This window comes from Microtus ochrogaster, chromosome 4 (genome assembly GCF_000317375.1).
Source record: "Microtus ochrogaster isolate Prairie Vole_2 chromosome 4, MicOch1.0, whole genome shotgun sequence".
Taxonomy (NCBI): Eukaryota; Metazoa; Chordata; class Mammalia; order Rodentia; family Cricetidae; genus Microtus; species Microtus ochrogaster.
This window is the reverse complement of record NC_022011.1, coordinates 34,760,585-34,772,614: the sequence shown is the minus strand read 5'-3', so window position 1 is coordinate 34,772,614 and position 12,030 is coordinate 34,760,585. Positions and strand designations below refer to the sequence as shown.

The following is a 12,030-nucleotide window of genomic DNA, read 5'->3' as shown; positions in this document are numbered from 1 at the left end:
CTAAAAACTGGGAAACTCTCAACAAGGAATGCTTACTTTAGAGCAAAGAGAATCTACCACAAAGAAACAGAGGGAGGCAAATATTCCAGATTGTTTGGGGTTTGTGGCTTCAGCTAGCTGAATACTGCTGATAAATGTACGTTTTACTTAACTGCCTATGAGAAAGCCAGAATTAAATATTTTAAAAAATGAGATGTCACCCTTGAATCATTAAGTTGCATACAAATTAAGAAACCACATTAACTGAGGTTGTTAAGGAAGCAAAAGCTCCAAGTACAACACTTGAATAAGTAGAAACTAAGATTCATATTATCTTGGTGTTTACACAATGACTGGTGTCACAAGACTCATCAAGAACACATTTCTCCCGGAGGTCGGGGAGAAGTCAGCTGCCAGTGCCACCTCTTCCTCTACGACCAGCAGGGAAGGGAATCCTCCCGGTGCCACCTCTTCCTCTGTGACCAGCAGGGAAGGGAATCCTCCCGGTGCCACCCCTTCCTCCGTGACCAGGAGGGAATCTTGCCAGTGAAGCAAGGCCACATGCTCATGGTAGATGTAAGGGTCTAAGTCATTATTCCTTTTACAAATGAAAAAGGCAGATAAAATTACTGTCACCTTCTAAAACAAGAAAACATACTTGCGTATATTCCTGGCAAGTGGCTTCCTAGCAGGCCTCTCAGCCAAAGCACACACATGTTCCAGTGTTGTGTGGCATGCAATGCGGTACCATGCAGAACCACTCATCCACATATCTCGTCACTACAAGTGGCAGGCAGTATCCGCACTGGAGATAAAGACTCGTAGAAACACAAGTGTGGGAGCCAGGGGGCAGCTCAGCTGCTAAGCACTGGCTGCTCTTCTAAAAGAGCAGGCTTCAGGTGCCAGCACACAGCAGCTAGCAAGCATCCGTGACTACAAGTCCAGGTTCTGATGCTCTCTGCTGGTTTCTGAGGGCGCTGCACAAGTGTGGTGCAAAGACATACATGCAGACACACACACACACACACACACACACACACACACACAATATAAATCTTTAAAAATTATATAATTATGGTACAAAACTAAATTCAACTGATAATAATTCTATAGTCTATATAATTCATATCACTTTAGGAACAAGGACAACCATAAGACACACTTGGATATGCTGTCTTCATACGGTCCGTGTATACTTACATACAAGTAGAAAACCCCAACCTCCTTTGTGTTGGGACAAAGCGGTTTGAAGTTAAGTAAGGAAGCTGGAGAGATGGCTCAGTGGTTAAAAGCACTGGCTGCTCTTCCAGAGGACCTGGGTTCTGTTCCCAGTAGCCACATGGTGGCTCACAACCATCCTAAACTCCAGTTCCAGAGGATCAAGTGCCCTCTCCCGAACTCCACAGGTACCAAAAAATAAAGCAAGCCAAACACTCATACACATAAATTTGAAAATAAAAAACTATTTTTAGATTTTGCTGAGAATTTTTACCATAAGATCATATAAAATAAACCCATCGCATCTTCCCCCAGTAGACTGTCCCCACATGTGGCTGTTAATCTCTAGTGGGGTTGTCGAGTTATGGATAGAGGGGTCTACACTATGTAGCCCAGTCTGGCTTTGGGTGCTCGTCAGAATGCTAGGATTACAGACCAGTAGCACCGGAAGCTATATCTTTTCCATTTAATACATGATCCTAATTTTCTAGACAAATCCGAGGGAGCATTATACTTTCCTAACATACCTCCTTTCCCCCAGAATGTGTACAAACAATTCCACAGGCTGGATCCTGGCAGGAAAACCATGCTCTGTAAAGGGGCGCTTCCCACATCAGAGCAAAGGAAATTCCCTTTCTCTTTTGCCAGTGTTCTAAACTGTCATAAGCAAAACACACATGTCTTCACACAGGTGAGCGTTTCCCATGAACCAATGTCCTCATGCAACCTTCCAAAAGCCACATCTCCTATTTATGATGAGAATTAACACCACCTTGCTAACAGCTCAGAACTTAATCGGTGTGTTTTACAAGAGCAAGACAACGCCACCACTACCCCTGGGATGAGCAATGCGAAGAAGGCTGAGGGCAGGGAGTTAGACGTGCACGATACAGTTTAATTAACACACTGGATTCGGACAGGACTGGAGGCTGACACCCAGCTGCCACAAAGTCACTATGAACTCCTTTCTGTGAACTCCTGTACTGAGACCAAAAAACACACAGGTGTCAAATACCAGGGCCACAACTGCACCCTCAGGGTCAGGCAGTTTCACTTCCTGCTTAGCCAGAGGAGGAAACCTCGGACAGTGGATCAGTGACAATTCAAGACTATGCCTTGATCTCCTCCTTCCTGTTACATCCCATGTACTCCATGGAGAAGCTTTAATTATCTAAATAAATAAATAACAGGTTTTAGGACTCATCAAATTACACTGATCCAATCAAAATATTATCAGAAGAAATAAATCCGGAATGCTAAAAATATTTAACTCCAAAACATCTGCTATTGTGTTTCCTGCTGAAACTGCTTGTTTATAAAATATTTATAAACACTTTAGAGATAAATAATTTATTTATAAAATAATTATAAGGCTGAGGCGATAACTGAGCTGGTAATGCTTGCCTAGGATACAAGAAGCTATATAAACTGGGAGTGGTGCCCCACACCCATAACCCCAGAACTTGGGAGGTGTAGGCAGGAGGATTAGGAGCTGAAGGCCATCCTCAACTTACATAGACTTTGAGGTCAGCCTGGGTTACATGAGATCGTTGCTCATGAAGTAAAATAAATAGGACTCAGAATGTCTCTGAGTTGCCTCCAGCATACAGATGGCCTCTGTGACCTCTCTGACCAGAAGGAAAAGAAGGCAGGAAGGAGAAACTGCAAATACACAGGACAGAGTAGAAGACACGCAGCACTGGCTCGGCGAATGCCAGGAATCCAATCCCCAAAACAGACAGACCCCACCCAGCAAGGAAGCGGGGGCCAGAGGAGCTTCACAGCAGGCAGAGCTGAGTGCAGAGCAAGCCCGCCTCGTTTGCACAGACTAAGCTTATAAAACCGCGTACAAACAGTAAAGCAAAACGTCAAGAACACAACCACACCCACTTCCCATCATTTACATCTAATACTTTGAAAATAGAAGGAATGAACTATATTACAATTCTATGAAATAGGAACCTCTACGAAAGTGAACACAATGTAAAGCGTTTTGTTGCATGTAAAAGTTTCCTAATCTGTTTTGTAGGATGTTCTAGTAACATAAATATATCCCTTAAAGTCGTGTTTGGGAGATTACACATGAGAAACTAGAATCTTCTGGTGGCATGACAAGTGTTATTTGTAAGACACAAATTCGACACTTGTGTAACAAATGAAGAGGCATTCAGATCACACACATCCATACAGAAACCGGGAGCACAGAGATCGTCAGGAAGAATTTGAAGGCGGAGGTGTTCAAACTAATTCGGAAGCTTTTCTCCGAAGAATGTTGAGGAATAAACACAGAGAAGAACAAGAGGTTTCTCCCAACTCTCGAGGAAGTTCACAGGGATCAGAAAGGTCTGTACCAACCTGCCTTCTGCTGACTCTCGAAGTGGCTCTTTTGAGGTTCAGAGACCTTGACAGTCGCAGGGCCTTCACTGAGTCCTTCCTGGAGGTGCCAGAGAAGGAGAAATACTTCCCTGTATTCTGCCTGGACTGGTCTGCCATTTCTAGCCATCAGGTGGTGAGGAGAACCAAGATGTCCCAGAACACAAAGCTAAGTACAGCACAAAATTGTTCCCCAGAGTCCTCAAAACCCAAACATCCAGTCTGCAATTTCCTTGGTGATCAGGAGGAACACGGGCCTGAAACGGCGGAGGAGGGGCTCCAGCTGATTCACGCAGTCCTCCCTGGAAGCTGACCGAGACTACACAGGGCACCGTGGATCCCGGATCATCCAGGGACAGCCCCCAGAGCACCAAATTAAAACACCCTTCACCAGTTAAACAGGCTTGGTAGTTTGTCAAGACTAAAACAGGGTGTAGCAATACACCCTGGCATTGGCTGAGGATGACTGGACCCATCAGAGTCAAGGAAGCCTCTAGATCATGGGGTAACAAGAAAGCAGGGGCTCCTGATGGCACCCGAGCACAGCCCCTCCACACTGCAGGGTCTCTTCATAGGGTCACCGGATATAAGCCCTGAGAACCTTCTCCTCCCCATGAATGAGAAGTGGATGTGAGGTGCTCAGGTGGACACACTGGATTAAGAGAAATACAGAATTCAGAATGCACAATTAGCACCCACTCTGGCTCGGGGACACCCTCGCTTAGACCTGGCAAGGGAAGGAAGGCTCTGTTTATGTTCTCTCCAAGGAGGTCACGCAAGAGATATGAGGACCGAGGGGATGTTCTGTGGGAGAGCTCTTGCCTAGTCATGCCAGGCCTGAAGGGCATTCTCGGGGTTTCTAGGAGGAGGAAGGGGAGGGGTTAGATAATGAGAAATTGGAGATGTAATACTTTATAAAGTAATGGATTCTATGAAGATTTATAGCAAAATTGTGATTATACCAAGATTAAAAAGAAAACTGCATACAACTTAAGAGCTGAGAGTGGCTCAGGAGTAAAGAGCCCTTACTGCTGCGGTGAAAGAATGGAGCTCAGCTCCCAACACCATACGATGGCTCACAACCATCCATAACCGCATTTCAAGGACATATACACACACAAACACATAGATACTATATATTTACCATAAATGTATATATTCTTTTGAAAAAGGAAAGGAGTTAAGAGTCCACGTTGATATTTTCAGTGTTTGAGAACAAAGATCACGCTGTTAGCTTCTCCTGCTCCTCTGTCCCCTGGGTATCTCATCCTTCCCCGCCAACGCAGACAAAGATTTAAGTGGGTAATTGTTAGTTTCTCTTTCATGCACATTTTCTGGAAATAACATGAAACACTAAAAAGGATCATGCTATTGGCCCCGTGTGGAGGTCTGAGGAAGACACAGGACTTGTTCTCTCTACCGTGTGGGTCCCAGGAATTGAACTCAGGTCATTGGTGGGAAGGAAAATGCCTTTACCTGCCAAGCCATCTTTTGTACATCAAACGTGCTGACTTACAGTCGTTGCATTAGGTTTGAATGTGTTCTGAAGCCTTAATTTTAATTAATTAATTAAATCCTAATTTCCAATTGATTAGTGGTTTGTATGATTTGCTGATGCTGAGTGTATGAGATCAGGCGAGGGATGTCGTGGCACATGTGTGTATATGTGTGTGTATATATATATATATATATACACACACACACACACACACACACACACACACACATATATATAATATATACGGAACTATCAAAATCTAAGGATATAGAAGCCTGTGTGTTTTGTCCTGCAATTACAGGTGAATTCCATTGCCAGTCCAGGCTTGCATGAAGCTGATAGAAAAGTAAAAACAGGCCAAGGAAACCGAAACTAATCACCTATATAAAACAAATGCCCAGAATAGCCTGGTTAATGTTTGCCTTTGAACCCTTAGCAGGGTTAGAGGATTGGCACCACTGATAGCAGGGCTGGTGATCAACTGCCAATGGTGCCCACAAGGAACCTTTCCCAGGACCGACCACAATCTAAAACCATTTGATCAATCCTTAGGCTTAATCATTACCCCCCACTTGCAGATAGTAAAACTAAGGTTAAGCAGCCTGCCCGGGCTTGTGCCGCAAAGCCACGGGGGAGGGAAATATGGACTGTGTGCTTAAAGTCAGACAGTGTGGCTCCAGGCACCGCAGTACGAAATGCCCCTGGTGTATGAAGCAACACAAGAGAAGCCTGACCATCAGCTTACAATGACTAGCACAGCCAGAGAGGGCTCTCTGCTCTTCCTGCCTGACTAGGAAGCCCTGGAGAGCGCTTCTCTATCATTTTCTGAGGAGGCTGGGGACCAGCTTACACCAACCAGAGTGTGTCCACTCACAAAGGCCCTACTTGTTTCTCAGAGGCCTGTGACCTCCCCCCCCCGCCCAGCAGGAAGCATAGCCTCTTCCGATCTGACTCTGCCCTTTTACACTCCCAGTCACCCCTGCCTCTGCCCACACTTGAACTGCCGTGCCCTACCCAGAATGCTGAAAATATTTAAATGCTAGGAACTATCGCTTTGATTTAATTAGCCAGACATTTGGTTTCCTATGGGTAGCTAAGTTAAATGCTCCCTTCCGAGCCGCACTAAAATGAGTCCATTAGGAAGAAATTAATCAAGACAGCTGGTTAGAGAATTCCATTTATAGAAAGTATTTCAAGTTCACATTATCAAACTTTTTAATCATCCCTTTCCCACGCTAAGTCATACAAAAGCTGCAATCACAAAAGAAGCTCCCATCCAAAGCTATATTTAGATATGCCTAATGCTCTCTTCCTACTGGAATTAAGCAGAAAGAGAAATACCAAGAAAAACAAATTAAGGTCGATAGTTTGAAGACACCCCCTCTAAATCCATCATACAGCCCCCTCTCGGAAAAGCAGCATTAACACTTTGTGCTGAACGCTCAAACTTTTTCCAGCAACCGTAATGGTTTCTACTAACATTAAACCATATTTGGGCTAGAGAGATGGGGTTCAGCAATTCAAAGCACTGGCTGCTCTTGTGGAGAGCTTGGTTGCCAGCACCCACAGGGACTCCTGATGCCAACCAGAACGGACGCTGTCACCCACTCTCCACACCCATGGAGGGGTCTGGTTCTCAAGTGCAGACCTCGTCACCTGAACCCCCACCACCACCATTTTCAGTTAGGAGCCAACAAAATAAAGGCTGCATCGGCTAGCACAGCTCATCAACCAGTTTCCAGACTTGTGTGGTTCACAGGCCCAGAACCCTTTAAGGAAGGGAAGAGCAGCTGGATCCACTTGAGGAGGGACCTTGTTTCAATACCAAAGAGTTTTGATGTAAGCCTTCCACCTATCATTTGTCAGAGGGACCTATGGCCTTTACCAGGACAGCTGTACCTTGGTGGGAGAGGGGGAGATAATCAGACTCGTGGGGCCTATTGAACGCTAGTTAAACAGACACTGGCAGTAGGAGACACTAGAAAGCATCGTGGCCTACTTAGAGACTTGTGGAGGTCAGGCGATCAAAGGAGCTTTGACAGAAGTCTAAGGTCACAGTCCAAGGGGTCCCAGACTCATCCTGTGGCTTTTTCCCCGGTGCTAGAGTATAAAATTCGAATAGCTACACTTAGAAGCTGACAGATTTCCCACACTGGCTCCCTGACCTATAGAAAGGTAATAAGGAAGCCACTGGAGTTGCCTCTACCAGAGAACAGTAAGCCAAAACAGTATCACCTCCCTGAAGGAATTGCAGAAATTGATGCCAGCCTCAAAGACTTGGATGACACAGAGGTAGAGGCCCCTGCCACATCTCCCTAAACTCTCCTATCTAGCCTGTGCAGAAGACAGATGGATTGTGGGGAATGACAGCTAACTGCCGAAAACTTAACCCAGCAGTGACTCCAGCTGCAGCAACTAAACCAGATGTGGTGTCCTTGCTTGAGCAGATCTGGAGATTGGTATACATCTTTAATCCAGCAAATGCTCTTTTTCTTGACAGCCATTAATTAGGACCACCAGAAGCAATTTGCCTTCAGCTGGCAATCCCAGTAGTACACCTTCACAGTTTTACCTCAAGGGCATATTAACTCCTCAGTCCTGTGTCTTAATTTTACTTTTTATTTTATATGTGTGTTTGCCTTATGTATGTATGTATGTATGTATGTATGTATGTATGTATGTATGTACACAAGAGACCAACAGAGGACACTGGACTCCTGGAACTGGAGTTACAGATGGTTGTTACTATCTGGGCTCTCTAGAAGAGAAACCAGTGCTCGTAGCCACTGAACCATCTGTTTAATTTCAGTTTGAAGAGATCTTAATCTTCTTGCCCTTTCACAAAAGATCATACTGGCCTACCATATTGATGACATTTTGCTGACTAGACCAGGTGAGCAGGAGGTGGCAACCACTTTGGTAACACAAGCGTGCATCAGAGGAGGGGAAATAAATCTAACCAAACCTCAGGGACTTTCTACCTTAGTGAAACTTCTCAGAGCCCAGGGATGTAGGGCATGCAGGGATATCCCTAATATGAAGGACAAGTATCCGGACTTTCCCAGCACCAAGAAAGTAGAGGAAACTTAGTGGCCTATTTAGATTCTGAAAGCAGCAAATCCCTCACTTGGGTGTGTTACTCTGGCCCATTTACGAAGTGACTCAGAAAACTTCTGACTTTGAGGAGGGCCCAGAGCATCAACAAGTCCAAGCTGCTGTTCAGGCTGCTCCACCGTTTAGGTCATATGATCTAGTAGATCCAATGGTATTTGAGGTGGCAGTAGCAAACAGTGGTCCTTAACATGACTGTGGCAGATAGGGATGCTGTTGGAGTCTCTAGCCAACGCCTCTAGGTAATGACAGTAGAAACCCTTGGGCTTTTATACCAAGGTTCTATCACAATCCACGGCTAAGCATTCTCCCTTCAAGAGGCAGCTCTTGGCCTGCTTTTAGTCCTTAATGGAAACTGGACGTTTGACAATGAGCCACCAAATGGCTGTGCAGCCTGAACTGCCCGTCATGAGTTAGGTATGATTTGATCCACCAAATCATGGAGATGGATCTGCAGGGCAGCAATTCATCAAATGAACTGGTATGTGTGTATGAGACCATGCCCCAAGAGGCGGGAGGGCACAAGGAAAGAAAAGCTGCCCCTAAGCCTATGGTTCCTACTCCCGCTACAATGTTCCAGTCTATCCTTTAGCATTCTACTTAGAAATCTATTTCAGGAATCATGATAGGAAACTTAAAAACAACAATCACACTTCCTAAAACTTCAAACCTTTTTCTAACACTAATGAATGCATGGCTTTATCATCATCTGATTTGTACAAGATTACAAAGCAAAAATGCAGTTTACTAATCACATGATTTAGATATGCAAAGCCTTTAACAATCAGATCTAGAGCGGCTTGTTCCTGGTTCTTTGTCATCATGCAGTTAAGTGTACATGGTTTCCAATTGATGACAAATGACAAACTGTCCCAAAGATCTAAGCACCAACTATCTCAGCCTAGTGGACTTGGACTATACCCAGCTACTGCAGAGCACACACTATGGGTGGCAGAAAAAGAGAGAATAAGGAAAATAAAGGAGCAGAAAGGAATGCCAGAACAATCAGTATAGCAGTGAATTTCTAGCATTGTGGTTGAGATAGCACCACCAATTCTTCAGGTCTCCAAAGTCGCTTTCAGCTTCAGAACTGAACCAACACCAAACTAACCACGGTTTCAGGACCCTTCACAGTGCTCAAAGGAAATCACCAAGTGTGAGCCCTGCTAAATGAGAACCCCTAATGGGAGAAATAGCACCCAAGAAAATCATCATCAAACTGCAAACAGGCCTAAAAGATTTGTATTTTTTTTTTGACACAATATGTTACTGGCCCATGGTAGCTACAAAAAGACAAACCATAGCAAGTACTGAGAATTCAGGCCTCCTTGAATTTTTTAATACTTGTACCTGCTATGTTTGTTTTCTTGAGATTTCAAGAAACTATGTAGAATTTCTATCCAATTCACAGCAGGCATGATACCAACTACCAGAAACACGCACTTGAGAGGGCATCAGCAGCTGTGCCCACCAGCTCAGTCCAGCAACAACACAGATAGAGAGTGGGGAAGACTGCCAGTCACGGTGAGCTGAGCGTCCCAACAATCTTGCGGCTCCAGAGCCTCCTAAAGTGGCCTGGCTTTAACCATAAATGCCCATGTGTGAACACTGGAGAGTAATGAGGACCAGGGCTACCTGCAACCATCTCAGCACAGCTGCGGTGATATAGCTGTGTCTGTGGCTGCTGGACCCTTGTGCAATTTCACTTCGAGCCAAACACAACAGGAGGTGCGGGCAAGAAGCTCTGTGAGCCTAGCCACTCTCATCATCTCAGTGCAATAAAAAAAAATGTGCTGACTTTCATATGCAGAGCCCAGCACCCAGTCACACATTTTTATCATGCTAGGAGCTACACTCCTCCCTGTTCCCTCCACGCAGTCAGCAAGCATAAACTGGCATGAACCACTATGCCTGCAAAACCAAGACGACCTTCAAGCTGGTAGTGAAGAAACGCAGATGAAAGGTGGCAGGGGGTGCAGTGGGGGGCAGTTTCATGACAGGAAAGCACACACGGCACAAACAAAAATGCCTGGACCATGCACAGCCATCCGTAGCAAGACAGCGGCTCAAGGAGGTGAGTCATCATACAGGGCCATCTCTGAGCCAGCACTAGGACCAGAACTGGAAGACGCCACATATCCTACAAGATTAGAAACAAGATCTTCATTGTGTCTGGCAAAAATAAGGGTGGGATGACAAAAAATACTTTGTGCATTTTCATTGTAAAAGTTGCCGGGTAAAAATTCTAAAGAGTAAGTGTTAAACCTCCAGTGACAGGAGAGTCATTGCTGTCTGGCACTGGGCAGTGAGGGTCTTTGTGTCTGTTATGACACAAATCAAAAGGGAGTGGGTGGCCTGTGTGACTTTCCACCTGTGTCTCGAGCGCAGAAGGGAAGGGCTCCCCTCTGCCACTCTCATCCTGGAAAACTGCCTTTAGAGCAGACTGCCCAGCCATGAACTCACTCTGTCTTTGTCGTCAGCAACATCACAGAGGATGTCATCCAGGTCTAGAATCCCTCCGTCTCCATGCTCCAAGCGGTGCACCTGTATCCAGTAGTTTGGATCCTGGACAAAAGAACAGAAATGCCAAATACGTTAGCATCACAGAAAGGGAATTCAACAATTTAAACTCTAATAACTTCCTGACCATTAAAGGGAATATCAATAATATTACAACCAATTAAAACTTCAAGCAGGGCTCAACACATGGTAGAGTCAGTCCTCCTCTTCCTCTATGATTAGGTCACTCACACATACTCTTCCCCTTGGCCACGGTCTTGGAAACACTGAGTAGATCAGACTTCCCATTGTCTGAGATACAAACTAGGCAAGAACCCCGAGAAAGCAATCTATAGAAACACATGATTAAACAGCACACATTCTACATCCGAAATGTCACATATTTGTTCATCTACAACGAGCATATTGCATGTGCTGGAGAGTCAATGTGCTCCTCTCAAACAGGCCTGAATAAATGGACAGAGAAGCAGACAAGCCAGCACATGGACCAAGAAGGCTGTGTTGGGAGCCTATGCTCCAAAAGGTCAAATTTGGCCCACGTGGACATGTGCACAATGAACTATTTAAAGCAACCCGTTAAAGATGCAGGGCCTGTAGCTCAAAAATGGAGATGGAGAGAAAGGAGAAAAAAGATACCACTTAAAACGTTGAAATATTAGCCAGGCAGTGGTGGTGCATGTCTTTAATCCCAGCACTTGGGAGGCAGAGGCAGGTGGGTCTCTGTCCATTTGAGGCCAGTCTGGTCTACAAAGTGAGCTTCTGGACAACCATAGCTACAAAAAAAGTAATATTCTATATGATGTATTTACACACACACACACACACACACACACACACACACAGACTGTAAGTAATTTGAGAAGGGCACAGTAGTCCCTGAACTCCATAATAACTCTGATACAGATGCTCATATAGAAATACGGGAAACTGTATGCTGTCATGAACTGATTTCCCAAAAAAAACACAGAACTGCTACCCAAAAGTTGTGTTAACACTGTTTTTTTCTTTCCCTAAAAAAGGATGTTTGACACCATCCTATCTTGAAAACAAAAGATGAGTGTTAGCTTAAACACAGATTCCACCAGATCTATGAGCCAAGATGATGCAAGGCAGGGTCAGAGGTGAGCAGTCTCTGGAAGCTGCCCAAACACATCTCTCACACAGGTATGTCTCAGATCCCATAATACACAACACACATCACAGAGACAGGGAATTACTGGCCTTATCACTGTTTAGCCAGTGGGACAAGCAGTTCAGACCTTACTACAAGAGCAGGACCATGCAAACTACCTCCGCTACTGAGATTTTTTTTTTTTTTTTTTTTTTTTTTT

At 44.8% G+C, this 12,030-nt stretch overlaps 1 protein-coding gene across 15 annotated transcripts in view; it reads right to left on the bottom strand.

Annotated features, from left to right (window-relative positions):
• Nucleotides 1–12,030, bottom strand: part of Pard3 (par-3 family cell polarity regulator) — a 515,659-nt gene that overhangs the window by 402,676 nt on the left and 100,953 nt on the right. For all 15 annotated transcript variants that reach the window (XM_026777989.1, XM_026777997.1, XM_026778008.1 and 12 more), the window contains exon 2: nucleotides 10,643–10,744. In XM_026777989.1, the coding sequence (XP_026633790.1) occupies nucleotides 10,643–10,744 (102 nt within the window). The remainder of the gene's footprint in view (nucleotides 1–10,642; nucleotides 10,745–12,030) is intronic.